The sequence below is a fragment of the Terrapene carolina genome, unplaced genomic scaffold, assembly GCF_002925995.2.
Source record: "Terrapene carolina triunguis isolate 2854851 unplaced genomic scaffold, T_m_triunguis-2.0 Scaffold58, whole genome shotgun sequence".
In the NCBI taxonomy this organism is placed as follows: Eukaryota; Metazoa; Chordata; order Testudines; family Emydidae; genus Terrapene; species Terrapene triunguis.
In genome coordinates this window covers 13,411,616-13,434,137 of record NW_020664409.1, presented here as the reverse complement: position 1 = coordinate 13,434,137, position 22,522 = coordinate 13,411,616, and the positions used below count along the sequence as shown (strand labels likewise).

General features: G+C 38.1%; 1 protein-coding gene across 1 annotated transcript in view; it reads left to right on the top strand.

Annotated features, from left to right (window-relative positions):
• Nucleotides 1-19,423, top strand: part of ATP9B (ATPase phospholipid transporting 9B (putative)) — a 280,545-nt gene extending 261,122 nt beyond the window's left edge. Inside the window, exons 21-30 of the mRNA XM_024206823.2 lie at nt 984-1,073; nt 1,578-1,722; nt 2,049-2,113; nt 2,955-3,110; nt 3,311-3,375; nt 5,030-5,138; nt 7,445-7,502; nt 8,185-8,388; nt 16,395-16,427; nt 17,595-19,423. Of these exons, the coding sequence (XP_024062591.1) occupies nt 984-1,073; nt 1,578-1,722; nt 2,049-2,113; nt 2,955-3,110; nt 3,311-3,375; nt 5,030-5,138; nt 7,445-7,502; nt 8,185-8,388; nt 16,395-16,427; nt 17,595-17,731 (1,062 nt within the window). The 3' untranslated portion in view covers nt 17,732-19,423. The remainder of the gene's footprint in view (nt 1-983; nt 1,074-1,577; nt 1,723-2,048; nt 2,114-2,954; nt 3,111-3,310; nt 3,376-5,029; nt 5,139-7,444; nt 7,503-8,184; nt 8,389-16,394; nt 16,428-17,594) is intronic.
• The last annotated feature ends 3,099 nt before the right edge of the window (nt 19,424-22,522 follow it).

The following is a 22,522-nucleotide window of genomic DNA, read 5'->3' as shown; positions in this document are numbered from 1 at the left end:
AGTGTTATCCCAAATCAGTTTAAAAACTTGTTCAAGCTCACCCATTTTAAATTTGCTTTGGACAGCCAGTGTTGACAGGGCCCAAATCACATGTGAAAGCAGTTTAGAAATTTTGTTCTAGACTAACAACTGTATCTTGTATATGATAGTTCAGAAAAAGTCTAATTGAAAATCAACATTTTGTATTTAAAATTATATTAGTACATTTTAATCTGGTTATATTGTAAATTTTGCAAGTTCTATATTTTAATTTGGTCCTTACAAAATTATATTGTGTACACTTTGAACCCATATTGCATTTCACAAATTTGATTCCATACTATGATACATTATGTGAATAAAAATACCGTATAATGATAATCTCTGACCCCCAGGAGGTTCGTTATGATTAGTGTGTTTTATATGACTCCATGGTACTTATTCATACCCAAACTAGTCTTCATATTGCCTGCTTAGGAAAACATTTTCAGCTGCAAGTTCCAAAAAGGACTAATACCAGTAATTGTATTCCTCTACCTCTTGAACTATTTAGGGTTTTACTTTTCCTCATCCAAACTAATGGAACCACTAATGTGGCCACATCACATTGTTCCAGATACATCTTATTCATTATTAAGCAATGTCATTTTTCTGAGTTAGAGGGTTTATCTAGAGTTACCAAACCTGAATGACTCAATCCCACATAAAGTTCTTACGAGATTTTATATACATGGTTTTGCAGCCTGATCCACTTTGGTGAGGCACTGAATGTGCTGTCTGCACAGATTTGCCTCCTGTTTGAAGATTGCTTTCACATCTCAGTTCTTTCATACAAGATGGGAAAGACACATGCAGAGCTACTTCCTGGGTGTTACACACACTGGGGTACAACACTAGTGCTTAACTAGTACTTTCTGGGGTTGGTTTCTCTGGTTTCTGGTATTTCAGTTCAAACTTGTTTAACAATTAAATCTTTTAATTTTGAGTATGTATTTTTATTGAAGGTAATCAGTCGAGGAGAAGCTCACTTAGAACTTAATGCTTTTAGAAGGAAGCACGACTGTGCCTTGGTGATATCTGGGGACTCTCTAGAGGTAAGACCTGGGCTTCTGTCAAAAGTAATTTACTTGCACTATTGTATATGAAAAGGAAAGGGTGTTCATATCCTCATTTATTTAAAAAAAAGGTTTTCAAAATTCCCCCTGTGCTTTAAAGCATCTCAGGGTTGCCGGTGCCATAAATCAAGAACACCTTTACTACACAGCCCAATTGTATTAGTTCTTTGACGGTTGCTTAAGACAGATTTAGATTAATGAAAGGTGTATGCAATATGATTTGGTACTGTGAATATTTGAAATTTTGTCTCTTCTATTGAAACCAATGAAACAGCTATAAGAGTGCTAGTTTACAGTAAAAAGCCAAGGTCCAGAGAATGCGAGTAAAATTGTTTTGTTGATGTCACTCAAGCAAAACTCTATAGCAGGAGGGATTTCCTTTTCCATGAAGTGTTTTCTATTCGTGAAATGAGCCTGTACTATGGTGCCTCTCATGATTAAGAACAGAACGTCAAATAGGATAAAATATGTTCCTTTCCATAGGTTTGTCTGAAGTACTATGAGCATGAATTTGTAGAGCTGGCGTGTCAGTGCCCTGCTGTAGTTTGTTGCCGATGTTCACCCACCCAGAAAGCTCATATTGTGAAACTGTTACAACACCACACTGGAAAACGCACTTGTGCAATAGGTGAGTGCCAGAGCTAGTTTCATTCATAGTAACAAGAATTTGATAAATTTGGTGAGTAGGTGGCAACAGTGAACCCAAATGGTTACAGGTCAACATTTCAAGGCATTTCACTTCCAAATAATACAACTTCTTTACAGTAAAAGATGATCCATTGAGAAAAGGTTTTTTAAAATGTATACGCAAAAATATCTTGATCATTGAAGTTGCATTTGTTTTAACCTATACACGAATTCCAAGAATTTAATAATACACACTACATAACTAAAAAGGAGATCTAAAGAGAGGAAAAAAGTATAAATAACTGCATAGTGCCATGGCATTTCCAGGTGACGGAGGAAATGATGTCAGCATGATCCAAGCAGCAGACTGTGGAATTGGAATCGAAGGCAAGGTAACCTTATCTAATTTCATGTAAATTATCCTACATGTCATTTCAACAATATTGTACTAGCAGCTTTCTTTTTAAATTGTAATTAATTTTGCAGCAGCCTTATAGTGAAGACATTGGTACAGTTCACGCTTTTCAGTACAATGTAAATAGTGTTTAGGTATTTTTTAAAAGTCATAAAATATGTGTATTAATATTTTCTCAGCTTTAGTCTTTTTTCTTACCTTGTGTATAGAAACAATCAAGAAAAACACAATCCCTGTAGTTTATTTTGTATAAAATACATACGTTGCACTGAAAGAGACAGGCTTGGGTGATAGTACTTATTTGTAGCAGTCATGACAGACTGTTCAGTATACTCAATATACAGCAGTTTGCATTTTACATTGAATACATTGCAATGTTGATAAAACTCTATTATTAAGGGTATGATTCTGTCACAGATTCAGTGACTTTCCGGGACCTCCACAACTTCCGCAGTGGCAGGGCTGGAGCAGCTGTCAGCATCAGAGCAGCGGCCCCAGGGCTGAAGCAGCCAGGGGTGGGAGGGTTAGGTCAGCCCTTGCTGCAGGAGCAGCGGCCAGTCCCGGGGCCACCAGAGTCGCAGACGACAGCCAGCTCTGCAGCCTGTCCTTGACTTCTACTAAAAATACCGATGACAGAATCTTAATCTTATCTATTATGAAACAGGAGTGAATTTTGCAGTTACAAATTGTTGCTTATTAGAATTTTGAAATCTGAACATTTTGTTTATTATTAATCTCTTAAAACACTGTGCTTTCCAATATCCTTTTCTGCATATAATGTAACATTTTTAAACTGTTGTATTTTGTTTTTGCTTTAGGAGGGAAAACAAGCTTCCCTGGCAGCTGACTTTTCTATCACACAATTTAAACACATAGGCAGGCTGCTGATGGTTCATGGTCGAAACAGTTACAAAAGATCAGCAGCACTTGGTCAATTTGTCATGCACAGGGGCCTTATTATTTCAACTATGCAGGTATTTTAACTTTTATGTTTCTATAATGCCCACAAAATGTCATTACGCTTAAAAATATTTATTGTGAAAGTTTTAAAATTAATAATTTAATTTGATTTATTGTAGTGCACTGCACTGCATGGAGAGGGATAGTGTAAAAAAAAAAAAAAAAAGGTAATTGACTAATACATAGTTTTAAAATGTGTGTTCTTTTTTTCAAGGCTGTATTTTCTTCAGTCTTCTATTTTGCTTCTATCCCTTTGTACCAGGGATTCCTAATGGTAGGGTAAGTTAAAATCAGTAGTTACAATACCAGGTAACATTTATTTCAGAATAATTTTATTTTTTTAAAGAAAATATTGGTTTCTGCCCCATTCCTCATGCATTTGTGGTTGATGAACTAACAGGCGCTGGTATGAGCAAAACAGCATCCATGTAGCAGAGGTTCACAAAGCAACCCAACCTCCTTTACCAATCCTCAGTGCTGAACCTCTCAAAAGCAGCACAAGATATCAAGCATCCCATTGGCATGGCCTTGTAGAAATAAAGCTAATCCTCTAAGGAAAAAATCCGAAATACTGAGGTGTATGGGTAAAAGGCAAAAAGCTAAGTTGATGTTGCATTTCAACATCAAAGCCCGTGGTCCAAATGCCTGCATTATGGCAACTGCAAAAGCAAGTGAACTGAGCATATCCTGCGTAGTGAAGCAGTTCGATTTTAACTGAACGTAACATATTTTATTCATGAGTATGGACCTTTATCCATTATCAGTTGCCAGTTCCACCCCTTTTCCACCCTAAAATGTCTTTCCTTTTTGAGGCTAGAATGTATGTACTCTATTCTGCTACACACGTTTGAAATAGCCATGGTTGCAAGCATAGGTGGGGTGAAAACACTGTGCCTTGTTAACAGATCAGCATCATTGTCTTATAATATTTTTTACTTATGGAGCATCTGAAGACTTCAAAACTCTTTACAAGTATTAAGGAATTTTGGCCCTGGCTTTGAATCTGCATAACAATCAAGAAGCCATTATCCTTATGAGACTATAGTTTGGGGTGGAAGAGATCATGTGCTCAAGTAACAGCTCAGAGTCAGGCATGACTGGATCCTGTGCAGTTGTAAGGCAGGACTCCTCAAAGTGTTGCTGAAACAAGTCCTTTTAAGTCGCATATGACATCATGATGATGCGTGCATATTTAATTACTAATCTAGGTGTTTCTCAAACAGTGCTCTCATAAATTAGAAAACTCTCTCTCCATTTGTCTGTTGACATCAGTGGCACCTAGAGGCCCCAATCAAGTCAGGGTCCTAGGCACTGCATAGGCATATAGTAAAAGTCCTAGAAGAATTTACAAATCCTCTAGAAAACCATATTAAAAAAATGATTTGTGGTCCTAAGGTCCACTGGTCCTAAGACAGCATGTGTTTATCAAAAATCCAACCTACTGGTTGGGCTGATGAGATCCTTTGCATCATCTTGTCAGGGACATGACAACACTTTATTTCCAAATTCCATATTTCCATGTTTGTTTTCATATTGCATTTACATTACAAAGATGCTAAGAATAATAGATGCAACAGTGGATTCGTTGTCTTGTCTTTCTCATTTTAAAGACCTGGTTACAAAAGTGGATTATTGAGTTTGGTGACTGGAAATAAATTAGGTGGTTGGTTTATATACATTTTTGTTAATGTAGTCGTGTTCTACAATTTTACACAATTGGCAGCTGTCAGAAGAAGCCCAGGACCATGTAAATTAGAATTGTTAAACTTATATGGGTAAGTTTCCCAGAGCTGACCAGTACAACATTCACTCAACCAGATTTACTCAAACTTGAAAAATCACTGTAAAAGGATTATTTGATGTTAATAGGTTGCTTATAAAGAGTACAACTGAATGATTTTTACATAGAGGCTATTTATATGCTTTTTCTAAGGTATGCAACCATATACACTATGTTTCCAGTCTTCTCTTTAGTGTTGGATCAGGATGTGAAGCCAGAAATGGCATTGCTATATCCAGAACTTTATAAGGACCTCACCAAGGTATGAATATACAAAGTGTTGATATAAATTATATTCATTTTGACTCTAGTATGCCCAAAAATCATTGCAGATTATTATACTCACCCAATGGAGAATTTCCAGGTAGGACAAACTCATAACTAGGCCATCTGATTTCCAGGTGTTCTTTGTTGTTGTTGTTATTGATTAGGTGAAATAATATAATACAATATAATTTATGGGAGGTTTTCTAAGTTTAAAATTATGTTTTAATTTTAGAAATACAATTTTAAGGAGAAGTTAGGCTTTTTTTGAACATTTTAGGTAGAACTGGATAATCTAATTGGTATAGCAAACAGCCCAGGCATTTTTAAAGATATATGGCGGTCTGTTTTTTCAGTATTCACTCCATTAACGGATTCTTTATTCATAACCCAACTTCTGTTTCTGTATAGATTTCATACCCTGCTTTATTTAGTGTGCAATTGTGCATCATAATTATTCTCAACTGTTCTGGTAAACAAGACCCATTCCAAATATCTCAGGCACAAAAGAGCTCTTAAAACCAAATGATTTTAAAAAACACTTATCGAATGTACTGAACTAGCTGTACTCTCAGTGGTTTCATCTGGTGATAAGCCATACTGCTTTGTTACACAAAACTTTAGCATAATATTTAAAAAGAGTAAAACTGGTTGCTGAAATAAGATCCTGCTAAGCTTGCTCTTTGAGCTGTTGTACAGGCCATCCATGTTTAGAAATCGTTTCAGGACTTCTGTTCCTTAGGCCAAAGGAGATCATCGTGGCAACTCCCAAAGAATCATAATCTCCTTGTAGATCAAACACTACCCGGATCAATCTCTAGCTGGGTCCTTAAGATGGTGTGACTGAATAGTCAGTTTGTCCATCACTGGCAATCTTGCTGTGCCTCCAAAGCTTTTGGCAACCATGTGATGGCTGGCCACGTAGCAGCATTCATTGGCACAAACTCTTGGATGAGTATTTCGTGCTGGCTGTGAAATCATGTGGATAATTGTGTTCAGTGCACTCTTGCACATACTCTAACTGTTTTGTCTGTTTGCCTCATTTGGTATCAGTATTCTAGGCCACTTACAGGGATAAGGAGTACACTTTTTACTATCTGTCCTAAGCTGTATCAGGCCAGGATAGCGTTTTTAGTCTCAGTCTAGCTCAACAGAATGGGTTCATCCATCACTGTCTGTGGCCATGCTATTTTGAAATCCATTTCTTTGCTGAGTGCAGATTCACATCTGTGTGGGTGTGATCAGCTCTTTCATGGGCAGAAACAGATGTTTTCTATGCCTGCTTATATTTTCAGTGCTTGCACTTTCTTCAAAGCCCTAACGAGTTTCATAAATCCATTCATAGGATACATGAAACATGTGCATATACACGCAAACAAAATTATGTGTTCTTTGATTTATACATGTGTAAGCCAATTAATTTTGATTGGGACCATGATTTGTTTACTGCCACAGGAAGACAAAAATTATTGGGTAAGGACGTAATCTATAGAAACTTTTAAAGTAGTAAGCGCTCAGTGTTTTAATGAGTAAAAATGGGCACTGTGTCTTAGCAAATGGCTATTTGACATTTAAAGGAATATGCAGTGTTGTAGCCCTGTCAGTGCCAGAATATTAGAGACAAAGTGCGTGAGGTAATATCTTTCATTGATTGGACCAATTTCTATTGGTGGGAGAGACAAGCTTTCGAGCAACACAGAGCTCTTCTTCAGGACTGGGAAAGGTTCTCAGACCTGAAGAAGAGCAGTCTGTGTTGCTGGAAAGCTTGTCTCTCCCACCAACAGAAGTTGGTCCAATAAAAGATACTAATTCACCCATGTTGTCTATTTAAAGGGATGGTTAGCGTATACTAGACTAGATTAACTATATGGTCTTGTTTGGTATCTTTGAGATTTAGGATTGCAGTTCCCCCATGCATACATCAGAATTGACGGATATAAATCCTCCCCAAAAAATTTAAAAGCAAACCAAGTAACAATTTTAGTATAACTATAGGCTACCTAAAAGAACCAATAACAGTTACATGTAAAATGCAGGTTTGCTATTTGTATTCTACAATAGTTTCCTGAGTTTTGGCCAAAATTATGAGTTTTCCACACAAATTTGAAACTAATCCTGGAGATTCATATCCAACAAAAACTTTGCAGCCATGTCACATGTAAAACTTTCTCTGTGTAGTTGTAAAATTAACATTTGCCTTTGAAAGAGTAACTCTGATGAACATCTAGCTAGTCTGAAAATCTACAAATCAAGTAGATTTTTCTACTGTACTTAAAACTAACCTGTCTTACTTGTTTCCTCTAGGGAAGATCTTTGTCGTTTAAAACCTTCCTCATCTGGGTTTTAATCAGTATATACCAAGGTAGGAGAGAACCCTAATTTTACTGGACTAAAGATTTTTTGTCTACTATTAACAATTTTAACAATATTGTTTTTCAGCTCCAGGTTAAATTCCCAAAGCTTAAAATTTCATCCACAGTTATATATATTGCTTTCTGTTTATCTCGTAAATCGATATTCTAGCAGTGTGCCAGACCTATTCAGGACACTGTGTGGATTGGTGTTTTTATTGATGTATGTTGCCTAAAAACTGACCTGTTTTTAATTAAATGCTAATCCAAAAAAATTTTAACAAGTGCTTATCATATTGCATACACTCCACAATAGTTTTCTTTCATTGAATGACAGAAGTACTGTTTAAGAAATCTGAATTATGTAATCAGTAAAGAGTAATGAACCTCGTTTTGTCTACTGCTACAAATAAATGAGAGATTGTTGAAAATGTAATTAATGGTTGATCAAATACATTACACTGAAATGTGTTTAATGTTATAATAGTCGTATTTTAATTTTTGACCATCTTATTTTTATTCTTTTGTTTTACACACACAATGTAAAATAAAAGTTAGTGGTGTTCTGATATAAGAAATTACTGGAGAAAGTTTTCATGATAACTGATACATTTTCAACATGCATTTGTAAAGATGAATGACCCAAAATATAGTTACAGATTGACTGTGTAACATGTTGTGTTCCTTTTCTAGGTGGCATTCTGATGTATGGAGCCCTTCTCCTTTTTGAATCTGAGTTTGTACATGTTGTTGCAATTTCTTTTACTGCCCTAATCTTGACTGAACTCTTGATGGTTGCACTGACCATACGAACGTGGCACTGGTTAATGGTGGTGGCTGAATTCTTCAGTCTTGGCTGCTATGTGGCCTCTCTTGCATTTCTAAATGAATATTTTGGTGAGTAGCTGTAGAAAATCTTTGCCTGCAAAAGTACACTTTCTAACATACAATTCTTTATAATCTTTTTCTCATGGTAATTGCATGTAACTCATGCAGATCTGAGTAATATTATACTTTGTGAAACAGCTTCATCCAGTAGAATATGACTTTAACGTGTATGTAAAGACACTTTTCATGACGAACTCTAAAATGCTCTATCATTTGTTTCTCTTTAGGATTTGTAACAGATTTTTATATAGTTTATGTGAAAAAACTGTATTCAAGACAAGCTTTTTATGCAATGTGCTTCGTTTTAGTGACAAAAATTCAAACTGCTTTTCATCTTGAATCAGCTTTGAGTAGTTATTAGACATACAGTACTGAAATTGGGTGTAATTTAATGAAAAAACATTCTAAAGAACCAGCTTTCAAAACTTTTAGGGTAGGTCTACACTGCAATAAAAGACCCATGGCTGGCCTGGGTCAGCTGGTCCGGGCTCATGGGGCTTGGGCTGCAGGGATATAAAATCACAGAGTAGAGTTTTGGGTTTAGGCTAGAGCCCAGACCCAGACCCAAATGTCTACACTGCAATTTTATAGCCCCACAGCCTGAGCCAGCTGATCTGAGTTCTAAGGCTTAATCCCATGGGTTTTTTAGTGCAGTATGGACATACCCTTAGTGCAGGTCTACACTTAAAAAGCTGCAGCGGCGCAGCTGCACCACTGTAGCACTTTAGTGAAGACACTACTACACCGACGGGAGAGCTCCCATTGACGTAGTTAATCGGTGGTTGCTATGTCGATGGGAGAAGCCCTCCCATCGACATAGTGCTGTTTATACTGGGGGTTAGGTCAGTATAACTACATTGCTCGAAGGGGGTGGATTTTTCACACCCCAGAGCGACATAGTTATACCGATGTACGTTTGTAGTGTAGACCTGGCCTTACAGCATATCTACACTACAAAATTAAGTCTACCTAACTATGTCGGCATATAGCCGCCACAGTAATTGCATCACTTGTGTATGTCAACACTTCGCTCCTTGTGTTGGCGGCGTGCGTCCTCACCTGTCAGTGTGGAGCATTGTGGGATGGCTTCTGAAAGCCAGCAACAGTCTGAAAGCTTACAACAGCAATGTAAGCAATGCAGTGTCTGCACTGACACTGTGTCAACCTAACTACATCAACATTGACTCTGCCTCTGGTGGAGGTGGAATTATTAAGTTGTTGTAGTGGGCGAGTTACATCAGAAGGAGCAACATTTTAGTGTAGACACTTATAGCTAGGTTGCCGTAAGCTGCCTTGCTTTCACCTAACTCTGTAGTGTAGACCAAGTCTTAGAGTCATGGAGTTTAAAGATAGAAGGGACCACCAGATCGTCTAGTCTGACCTCATGTATGTTACAGGCCCCCACACCACCCAGCCCAGCCCACCCCACCCCCGCCCAAGCTCCAGAATTAGGCCAAAGTAATACAGTTCTCAGAAAACTATTGTGCGCCACAGGCAGACGACAGGAGGGACCAAGGTACATCAATGTGTCAGGCCTCTGCAGGGCAGCGGAATGTTTTAGTGAGAGAAACCATGATGACATATGAATGTTTTACTCCCATAATATAAAAAGATTTCCAGAAATATAAATGAAATGTTATTAATTTGTTGATTTTAAATCTCTAGATAGTAGATAAAATACATTTTAATGTTATGTAAGTAATATTCAAGTCTATTTGATAAGGTGGCAAAAACAGTCCAAAAAGACATTCCCACTTTAAATAATCATTTTTCATATATTGAATAAAAATATTTGAGTAGGGAAATGTCCAGAAAAATATTACTACTGGCCAAAGCCTGGTACAGTGAAGGCCGGCAGTATTCAGTGTTCTCCATGCATCTTCTCCCTGTGCAATTTAGATACGACCTACAATGGACTTCTCTTAATTTCAGTATGTTGTAATGGGCATTGCTGTTGCCTGGATTACAGCAACACCTAATATGTTAGGCACTTTCCAAACCTGAGAGTCCCTCCCCTAAAGCCTTTGCAATCAAATACCCACTAATGACTAAAACAGTATAAATTATATCATTTGAGACCTAAACCAGATATGAAGGTCAGACTAGTGTAATAAGGAGACATTTTGACCATGTATGTAGCAGGTTGTCAGGTTCTAGGACTTTACATAGAGCTGAAAACTTTATTCTGTTGGTTCCTGGAAGACGCCAGTCCAAGTGAATCTCATTAGATCCGATCGAAGAGCATAAAAGAATTTGTGTATCACTAAATTAGAAGGAATTACAGTGTGAAACAGAAGACTTTGTAGGAAAATCCTTAATTGCCAATTTCAAAGGAAACTCAGGCTAAGATTTATTTTTCTTAAATTAAATTAAATTACAATATACTATACCCTTGTATCATGGTCCCTTGTCCATCTAGTACTCCTGAGAGAATTTTTTGCCAAAAAAAATTTTCTGCGCACAATATTTTAAAATTCTGCATATTTTACTTGTCAGTAAATAAATGTGGAGGCTCCAGCATGGCAGTGGGGAGCACAGGCCACTGGCTGCACAGAGGTGGGAGATCATGCAGCAGCCTTCCTCCCCCCACCACACAGACTCAGCAGTGAGGCTGCACCTGACCCTGACACAGCACCAGGGCCAGGCCTGCCCTAGAAACACCCTGGGGCCCTGCCCCTCCATGCCAGGCACACCAAGATAGCAAGCAAGAGGGACAGAGTCTCGCACACACGCCCAGCCCTGACCCCCGATCCAGGTGTGGGGTAAGCAGGCTCATCCTGGCAGGATCCAAGTGTGGAGGCGCTTAGTGTGAGGGGATCCAGGTATGGGGTCAGAGGATTCTGTATGAGGCAGTCTGGATGTGGGCGGCTTGGTGGGAGCTCCAGGGGGATCTGGATGCACAGAAGCTCCTTGGGGGTTCTGGGTGCAGAAGGGAGGGGTCTGAATGCAGGGTGGGTGAGGCTCGGCACGGGGGTCTGGGTGGAGAGGGCTCCAGATGCAGGGGAGGGTCTGGGTACAGGGAAGCTTCGGATGCAGGGGGTGAGGCTCAGCAGGTGGGATTTTGGGTGTGGGGCTTTTGGGGGGGGTCTCAGTGCAGGGGAGTGAAGCTCAATGGGGATGGTCTGGGTATGGGCCGGTCCAGATGCGCGGGGGTTGGACAGATGGGGAGCAGCTCCCCATACAGTGACCCCTTCCTCCGCGGCTGAGGAGAGATGGGGATGGGAAGCATGGGGGATGCAGAGCTTCCTGCACCTAGAGAAGGTTTCTGAGGGTGGATCTTCCCCAGACCCAGCCATTCCTTGCAGGGGAAGAGCAAGTCCCTTACTCCCCAGCCCAGCTGGGACTAGCAGGTGAGCCTACCGCAGGGTAGGAGCCTCCAGCTGTGGCGTCCCCAGCCCCTGCCACCTCTCTTCTGCAGTGATTTACCTCTCTGCCAGCTGCTCCAGGCGCCCAAAATGACATGCCTGCACTGCTGGGCACGTGACCCCTCTTGCGGCTTCTCTTTGGTTCCTTGTCAGAATGTCATTTTTCTGTGGAGAAGCAAAGAAATCTGCGGGGGACAGGAATTCAAGGAGTAATCTAGGAAAATGCCCAGTAGATTCCTCCTGCTATATAAGGCATACTTTGATGTGAAAATGCACACTCATTTTTGAAGTACTGTTTTCTAAAATACAGCTGTGTGTCAGGTGTGCTCAGTTTACAGGACAAAGGGGGCTAGAGGGTGGGCAAAATTGAATTGCAAATCCTGAAAACCTCACCTAGGATCCTAGAGTCAGTCTTTTCCTTCTTACTATGATTTAAAACAAAAAAGATTGTGCAGGTTACATTATTCCCTCAGTGACACCTGTATAATTCGGTTAGCCTTCAGTGTGATTTCACAGGTGTAATGGACAGGAATTTAGAATAGAATCCTGCTCCTTCTCTCTTAACTACATTGGCTCTGAAGTGCTAACAGGAGTAAATGTCACTAAAAGCTTACTTTCATCATAAATCAGCCAATATCTGTCTATCCTAAGGTTTTTTGTAGCTAAAACTGAATACGCACAGGAAACAGATCTATTTAGTAAGAAGCTGCCATTTTTTACTTTTCAAAGTAAAATCTTACTTTAAGTATTAACTAGTTGATTCTGGGTCTTATAAAACTATGTTCTTTCTGTCTCTCAAATCCCCACACATTATCCTCTAGATATTGTGCAAATATTGTAGCAATGATACTTTCTACCAATATCCTTTGAAAAAGCTCCACCTCCTGCTTTTGGGTACTCCTGTTACTTCCTAGATGTCAGGAGAGGTGAATTTTAATTATGCCACCATGAACCTATTGAATTTGACATTTCTACTCTGCATCCTTCTGGATCTTCCCTTGCTGGGCTTTCTCTTTGTGGACAGAGGCTTTAAATGGGAGGTAGGTGGGTTGGCTACTGAAGTTCCACAGAAGGACTGCACATGGCAAGGGGACAGTGAGAACAGAGACACATCTGGAACTTTTGGTCAAATGGCCATAACTTTATTCAACTCCAGGAAAGCATTTATTTCTGTCACAGTTCAGGGCAATTGCACCTGTATTCCCCTTCTATGATCCCTTAAGGGCACCTACTTTAGGCTCCTGTCTCCTCAGCTATCACCTCTCTTGGCTGGAGACCCATGTGTCTTTCCCTCCTGACCAGGATTTTTCCAGGCTGCACAATTCCCTGCTTATACTCAATCAGAAAATGAAATTTTTGGATAACACATTCAGATAAGCCATGTCCCCCTCTATTTTTATATGAATAAGAACTTTTAACTAAATTAATAAAGGGTTTTTAAATATATTTCTTTTGAATGAGCATGTTTAACTCCTAAAAGTAATAAAAATCACAAATTTGGTGACATACAAACATTGGAAAGATTAAAAACTAAAAATATTTGACCCTTTCCTGCCGTTCTAACTTAGGCAAGTTACTCATTAATGATGAGTGTAGAATTGAGCTCATTATGCACATCTCTACGACATACAGTATACAGACTTATAGTGTATTTAGGCAGACTTGAAACTAAATCCTGTATATTTTGCAAGGGACGTAGTTTGACTAATAACACTGCTCTACAGCCAAAATGCTTCTGAAATAAATGTAGTCAAACTTTACTAATTCTGGGTCACTGAGAATGAAAATGATGCTTAAAATTGTTGATTGGCTCTAGTTTTCAAGATATGCTATTGGGTCAGTATATATGACCCTTGACTTGGGAATGGCGGAGGATAAGTGAGTTATAAAGGGAAGGGATCTCAATTTAAACCCAAAATGACTAAAATACATCTTTGACTGGATCTATGAATAAATCTATGACTGGGTTTGGACAGTACTTGCTTTTTAGGCAAAACAATGAATGATGCAATCTGAAGCTGGTATTGCGTCATACATGATATGAATTGCATCATGTTATTCCTAGAAGTCATGGATGATGCAATCATAACGAAGTTTACATCACTCTGCTGAACAAATTGCCTTATATCAGCTCTAGAAATCATACAGTGTCGTGCTCTCTTATTTGTCAGTGTTTGATTTTGCAAAGGGACACATTTCTGTTTAGACAAAGTGAGCAGAGATGCCTTGTACTTGTGTGAACAGTGCAGATAATTTCTGCTATGTTTGTGGTGAAGTGACTTTTGCATCACAAAAGCGCAGTATAACCACTATGGTTAAGAAAGCCTATCACCTTTATTTTGGCTGCAAAATTGGAGATCAGGATAAGAGGTGGGCCCCACACATATGCTGCAACACTTGTGCAACAAATCTTCGCCAGTGGTAGAACAGGAAAAGGAAATCTATGCCTTTTGCAGTGCCAATGATTTGGAGAGAGCCAACAGATCATACCAGCAATTGTTACTTCTGCATGGTGCCTCCAGTTGGGAAAGGTGTGTCAAAGAAGAAAAAGTGGACTGTGCATTATCCAAACATTCCATCAGCTATACACCCAGTACCCCACGGAGAAGGACTGCTGGTTCCTGATGCACCAGAATCATTCTCACTTGAGTCAGACGAGGAAGAGGAAGAGGATGAAACTTCTGGTCCTGAACCATCAATGTCACAGGACCCACATTTTCTCCCATCCTCCTCCTCTGAACCACACCTCATAACACAAGGTGAACTGAATGACCTTGTCAGGGATTTGAAACTACCCAAGAGTAAGGCAGAGCTGTTGGGCTCCAGACTACAGCAGTGGAATCTCCTGGCAGGTGATGTAAGGGTTTCCATGTTCCATGGCTGTCAAAAGGATCTTGTCCCATTCTTCTTCATGGAAGGTGATCTTGTAGCCTGCAACAACATCGATGGTGTGATGGCAGCCCTCAACATCATTCACGATCCAGATGAGTGGAGACTGTTCATTGATTCATCGAAGACGAGTCTTAAAGCTGTTTTACTGCATAATGCCAATGTTTTGCCATCAATTCCAGTTGGTCATGCAGTCCATACGAAGGAAACCTATGACAACATGAAACAACTTTTGAGATGCATAAACTATGACCAACATCAGTGGCAGCTTTGTGGCTATTTGAAGGTTGTTGCTCTCTTGCTTGGTCTGCAGACTGGATACACAAAGTTCTGCTGTTTTCTCTGCGAATGGGATAGTCGTGCAAGAGATTCCCACTACATCAAGAAAGATTGGCCACTCCGACAGTCATTGGAGCCTGGGAGGAAAAGTGTTCAGCATCCACCACTTGTTGAATCAAGGAAGATTTTGTTACCACCCTTACACATCAAGCTGGGTCTGATGAAGAACTTTGTCAAGGCCATTGACAAAACACAAGCAGCTTTCAAGTACCTCCGTGGAAAATTTCCAAGGTTAAGTGAAGCTAAGATAAAGGAAGGTGTCTTTGTTGGTCCTCAGATTCATGAACTTCTTCGAGATGATGCATTTGACCATGCACTGCGTGGCAAGGAAAAGACGGCATGGAAAGCCTTCCAGTTAGTGGCAATACATTTTCTCGGAAACAACAAGGCAGACAACTACAGGTTGTTGGTGGAAAACCTCCTCAAGGCATACAAAAGCCTTGGTTGCAACATGTTACTAAAGATACATTTTTTGCACTCTCATCTAGATTTCTTTTCCACCGAACTGCGGAGCAGTGAGCGACGAGCACGGCGAGCGATTTCACCAGGACATTGCAACAATGGAGAAACGCTATCAGAGCAAATGGAGCCCATCAATGCTTGCAGACTATTGCTGGACAGTGACAAGAGATGCTCCATTTAATGAATACAAGAGACAAGCCAAGAAGCGCCGAGTAGACACTGAATAGGACTAAACTATGTACAGAATAGTTTTTTGCCTTTTGTTTCATAATCAATTTTATTTATATAACCCTTTTGCTGATTTTTAAAGTGTTACATAAACAGGACAGGTGAAATATTATCATGTAAACCAACCATAAACACATGAAAAGACCTAGGTTTACAATTTATGATTAAAACTCTACTATCTACACAATATACATAGACATAAAATGTAAAAACTTAAATATCTTAGAAACAGTAGCCAAACAGTTGTTTTAATTGTCATATTTGAATTCAGCACATCAAAATACATAATAAATAGCACATTTTATCTCTGAAGCAGACGACTTCTCAAAAATTGTAGACCAGTGTAATAAGTATACTTACCAGAGCATTAACATTTCTCATGCTGCATCTTTCTGAAGTGAATTTGAACTCAGTTTTAAACTTGTAAGCTTCATTTGACTGTTGATGTAATAACTTATACTTTTGAGTCTCTTCAAGTGATATAACTTGGAGGGAACTGTCTGGCTACTTGTATTTTTAAAACATGCTTAATTTTAAAATATACTAAACTTTTCAAAATGCCATATTGTTTCAACTATATTGCATAGCATGAAATTATTCAGATTATTCTGATTAACACCACTTATATCTTTCTGATTTCTCTTACCTATTTCATTTTGTATAGCTAATCTTTTCTAATTTCCTTGTTTTTCTATAAATCTGTCCCTTTCTTATTTCCTTTCTTTGTAACAGGTATAGGCAGAGTGTCTTTTGGAGCTTTCTTAGGTAGGTAGAGTTACAATTTCCTCAAAGATAAAAAATACAGTAGAGAAACAAAGCCAAACTCACTTAAAAAGGACATTGCTGTTTCTAGTGTTCATGGGTGAATAAACTATGGCTTCTTTTATAAGACCATTATAAATTATAGGTAAGCTAACAATGTGTTTTCCAAGATATCTGGCTTTGTGGCCTTTGCATATAATCTGACTTTTACAAATATGACTAGGATTTCTCTAACAGTTTCAAAATGTCACAAAAGACTAGAAGTGAGATGTCTAGCATTGCTGAATTAATAGGAATAATGTAAACCCTATCTCTTCCAATAATTGAGGCACAAGGGTAAGGGACCAAAGTAATTTAATTCTCCTGACTTGATTTTCATTTCTACAACCAACATCTCTGTTAATGACACACAGAAAATATGCCTCAACTTGCTGCTATTTATACAAATGGTGATGTCATTACATGTTTTCTCCTGTGAATATTCTTTCTATTTTTTGGCTAATTTTCACATCTGTGGTATAAGGAATGTTGGGTCTAACTGTCTAGTTCACAGAACATGAATCGAAAAATGGAAGGTGGGGTGCAAAATATGTTTTAATATTAAAATTTCTGAATGTGAATTTGGATTCTATCTTGGGGAAGACATTGTAAGAATAAGAGAAACCACGTGAAAATGAAAAAATGATTCTAACCCTTAAATGGATTCGTGAGTTTGATTTTTTTTCCTAGTGAGAATTTGTTCTAAACCCAAGCAAAACTGACGGAAATGTTAAGTAGGGATCAATAGCAAACTTTTCTGTACCAGAGAAGCAAGACATGCAAGAGTCTACCACTTCGTACTTTGTAAATAGTCCGATTCTTAGGTGAAAGCTTCACCCTCCCTCCAGCCACTTTACTCTGAGTAAAAGGACGGAGCGGCATAAAGGGGCCCTAAAACCCCTATATATGGCCCAAATTGATTAGATAGCTTTAACAAATAATAAAGATAAAGGGGAACACTTAGAACTTACAAGTGTATTTCTGATTTAGTCAGTGTTAATTATAGCACAGTCTTGGATAATAGCATATGAAAACAATTTATAACTATTTAATGTCTTTTCACATTAGTGGAAGTCCAAGCATCTACACTACCACCTCTTATAACTTATTTTCTCTTTTTTATTTCTACAGATGTTGCCTTTATCACGACTGTGACCTTCCTGTGGAAAGTGTCAGCTATCACTGTTGTAAGCTGTCTTCCACTTTACATTCTCAAGTACTTGAAGCGTAAATTTTCTCCTCCGAGTTACTCCAAGCTTACCTCGTAAAAGTGACTGTATTCCTACAGTTTTTTCACCCGTGCCACTCTGAGAATTACTTAAGGTCACAAACTGTGCTTCAAGTGACAACATATTTGGGTTGGGCTAAAGGAAGAAAAACTAAAAAAAAAATGGAGTAAACAGAGCACAAAAAGGAGGAGGGAACATCTGAGGTAACATAGAGAACTACACTTTACTGATAATATCATCAAAAGTAAAATAAACTTCATTTTCTTCACTTTGATTTTTTACTTCTTTTCAATTGCTACAAGTAGAAAATAAACTGAATTTACCTTTGAGTTGACAATGCTTCTGAATGATTTGATCGCTACTGTAAAGGATGTTTTCCCTACTGCACTGTTCTCCTGCAAGTTGAACTAAAAGCTTATTTAATAGTAAATAATTTCCTAAAAGATTCACATTATTTCCTTGTTGCTTTTCTATAGGAATATTCATTCCCACTTACATACAGTATAAAAAACCTAGATAATGTAAATGCCATTGTCCGTATTTGCTGCTATATATTACTCATCCTCAAACATTGATAATATGCACTATTTGAATGATGTACAGATGTCTGCATAGCACAGTATTACTTTAGGAGCTGTTGTCCTCTTTTCTGTACTCTCCATTCCTAGCATCAGTAAATATTAACAGATATGTGAATTCCGTTACATTGACAGCTGTTCTTTAAATGCACATGGAAGCCAAGTTGCACAAAATCTGTAAAAAAAAAAAAAAAAATTCTGTACATAATTCCATTGCGCATACTGATTTGTACAGAACATCAGACATTGCTGTTTAGTAAATATGTTTTAAAAGTTCCTATCCAGTTTGTATATGTAAAATTGCAAATAGATTGTGTCAAGGTACATTTCTATATATCAAAAGTCCAGTAAAACATTGTATTAGCTAATATGTTTAAATTGCCTTGTAATCTGTTTACTTAAGTTACTCAGGTAAAAAGAAAGAAGATTAACAATTTAATGTTACAGTAGGAAAATCCATCATCTTCCAGCAGGCATCTTTTATGTGTTTTATGAACCAGATTGTTGGATACAAAACTTGTAAAAAACAGAGGCGTAGATTCTCAGCTGCTGTAAATTTAAATAATCCCATCAACTTCAGTGGAGCTGTGGCACTTTACATCAGCTGAGGGTCTGCCCCAGAAAGTGATATTCTCTAAAATGATACAATCTGAGGGGTCTACATTTTATGTACTGTATTGGGATACTGCGAATATGTTGTTTTTATTTCCTGTTGTGTATAAGTTTGCTTTTTCAAGAAATGTGTAACAGATTATTTGGCATAGTCTTTCACCGCTGAAGGAAAAATCATAGCTAATCCATGCTTCTCTATTAATGAGATTTATTTGTACATTTTTTTAAAATACCTTATATTGATCTCATCTTATCATAGATGTTTTGTTTGACTATGTTTTTTCTACACAAATCCTTTAGTGTCTGATAATGTGCCCCTTAAGTCATAATTATTATATTGTATGAGTGAAACTTTTGAGATGATAAATAACCTAACCACTTCCAGAAAATGAGACTGTTGCAGAGCTATTTGGACTGCCCTTCACTCCATTTGGTTTGTTTTTTGATGGGTTTTTTTTTTTTCATAATAGCTATTATCTGCTTTTTATTTTTTAAAATTTGCATTCTTCATTATAAAAGCAATAAAGCTTTTTCTACCAAATATTATTGATATATGTATTAAACTTTGTAGTAGTGTTTCTTTTAAGTACATAAGCATTAGTCATCAAAATAGTTTGCTGTGTCCTTATGAAAAATCATTTCTGTATATCTCCACAAGATGTCACTGTTTTTGTACTAGCTGAAACCTTTTCTCATTTTATGTCGAGATTGCCAAACTATTCTGTTTAGTTTAGTTTAAATGGTCATATTTAAGTTAGTTAAATATGGCCTTATTTTGTTGCTGATTTGCTTTAATTTCACCTTTCCTCCAATAAAGCATCAGATTATTTTGGACCATTGGGTGCATATAAACAATTTGAATTAATCCACAAATTATTAGCAAAGAGTAGTCTGCAGTATACAACCATTGTTAAACTATAATGATGACTTTTATTGTGAGCAATCACGTAAAGTAAAATCGAATAGATAAGCAAAAGCTTATACATTGTTGACCACCTTGTTTCTCTCTGTTATATATAATATATGTGCACACAACTTTTGATGTGGGGTAGAAAATTAAATAAAATCCTAAATCTAACTGGTTACATGTAAGGAATAGTATTACCTTAATGCAGCTATGTATGAGAGCTAAATTATATACATGTGCATTTGAATGTATTGTGTATATATTCAAAATCTTGAATGTAAAAACTGCGAGGTTAGTATGAGAGTAGCTATATATAGAGATCATACATACAGACAAATCATTTCTTGTAGATAAGTTTACTAGACCAAATGCAGACAAACTGAAATGCATTATATGGAAAGCGAAAGGTTTGAACACTTCAGTGTTCTGTGAAAGGCTGTCCAACACAAGGAGTTCATTAGATACAAAATTGTTTCACTCCAGAGTAAGGGATTACAAATGCTATTTATTTTTTAAATCATCCACTGGTTACAGGAGAAAACACTAACCATCAAACACTTAAGGCACAGCCTAATTTCTTCTCCAATGTGGTAGGTATTTTCGTGCATATCAAATTGCCCTCTCTGTCAGAACTTAGTTATCCTAACTTAACCTCAGTTTCCTTGGGGCTGTTCTACTCTGAGGTCCACATCAAAAGAAGAAAAGGTATCTCTGGGCTACACTATTTCTCAGGCATAGTCTAGATGGAGCAAAGGCTCAATAAATAAATATATGGAGATATACCTATCTCATAGAATTGGAAGGGACCCCGAAAGGTCATCAAGTCCAACCCCCTGCCTTCACTAGCAGGACCAAGTATTGATTTTGCCCCAGAACCCTGATTGAGCTCACAATCCCGGGTTTAGCAGGCCAATGCTCAAACCACTGAGCTATCCCTCCCTTGAATAAATAGTTTCAAAAAGCACTTGCCTCTAACGGCTGCGTGGAACTTTTCAAATTCAGGCCTGCTTTCCTCAAGGTCCTGTTGGAGCAATAGAAGTAGAAGATAAAGGGCATTTTGTGCTCATTTATGTTACTCGGGCACACTCCATTAACAGTGGTATACAGGTAGCAGTATTGCACAAAGCTCAGAAAACACCATGTTACAATGCTTAAAAGAAAGTGTTAGTATACTGTGGAATTTAGTGCAAAGTGAATAAAATGGCAAACAATTGACTCTGCAAACAATTTTTCAGATTAAAAGCTGAAAATTAAAGCGGTCTCTCAAGCAAGGATCTGAAAGCAGAATGAATGGTAACACATTCAGTATGTGATTGAATAAAATATTTCCTGAGAATCTGAGTCTGCTCTCAGTTTACATCAATATACATTAGGAACAAATTAATTGATTTACACCAGTGTATGTAAGATCAGAGCTGGGCCCTGAATCTGTAAATTTTATCCTCCTAGGCACATTAGAGGGACCATCAGTGTAAAGTAAATGCTTATTTTATCATATTTGATGTAGACGCTAAAGGTGTAATTTTGAAAGTAATTAGTGATATACTTTTGAACATACTTTTAAGAAATCAGGAGGTGTGGTAAGAGGCACAGCTGTGCGAGATGAGACCAGGATGGAGCCAGTAACAAAAATTGTGCACTCCTATTTGCCCAGTAATTACGACAAATCTTGTAAACCAAACCTGGCTGAGTCTGCTCCATATTTGGATGGGAGAGCTCAAAGAAAAGCACAGGTGCTGCAGAAAGTGTTTCACTTCTATTTGTTACTTCCTGTTTCCTTCAAAGTCACTGTTCTTCTTCAAGTGATTGTCTACATGGACTGCACTCCTGATGTGTGAAATCAGATTCTTTTAGTTGCCATGTCCATGGGAGCCATGCCTATGCCTCTGCGCACCCTCACCCAAAGCATAAAGAGTGGATTGGGCCCAGTCATTCCTCAGTTTCTTCTTACCACCATTGGCAGCAATATTGAGCCCCTGCAGTGTCAGTTTACTCTGCGCACTATGCAATTGTCCTTAACCTTGGATATTGAACAATTTTCTAGCACTGAAATAATTTTGCCTTTACTTCAGTTCCACAAGATCCATCCAGCAGCAGTGTGTACACATCACCTCTCAAGCCAGGGCTGTACTATATTCTCCCATCCTACAATGGCAAGATCCCTGAAGAGCCTCATGCATCTATTTCCCTCGATTTGTGAGCCCCGCCCTCTTGGGACCTCAATATAGTGCTGAGGGGGTTGCTGGGTACCCTGCTTGAGCCTGTAGAAACCGGTACTCTATACTACCTTTCAATGAAATCTGTCTTTCTGGTATTTAGTTACCACAGCTTGAAAGATAGGGGAGATTTAGCTCATGACAGGTCCGCCATATACATTGTATCATAAGGACAGGGTCACTCTTAGACCTCATGCCAAGTTTCTGCCCAAGGTTGCCATATAAATCAATCCATTCACCTCCTTGGTTCTCTTCCCAAGTCTCACTAAAAATCTGGGGAAATCTAGACTTCATATGCTTGCTGTAGTAAGGGTGCTGTCTTTTTCTTCAAACCAAATCATTCTGGAACACACCCAGATTATTTGTGGCCTTTGCTAGTAGAGTTAACAGGGAAATCTATATTCTCATGGAGGTTACCTAAGAGTCTTTTCCAGCTGAATAAGAATGTGGTGTGAGTTAGCCAGGTAAGATATACCTAGCCATATTAGAGCTCATTCCACTAGAGCTAACTGCAAAA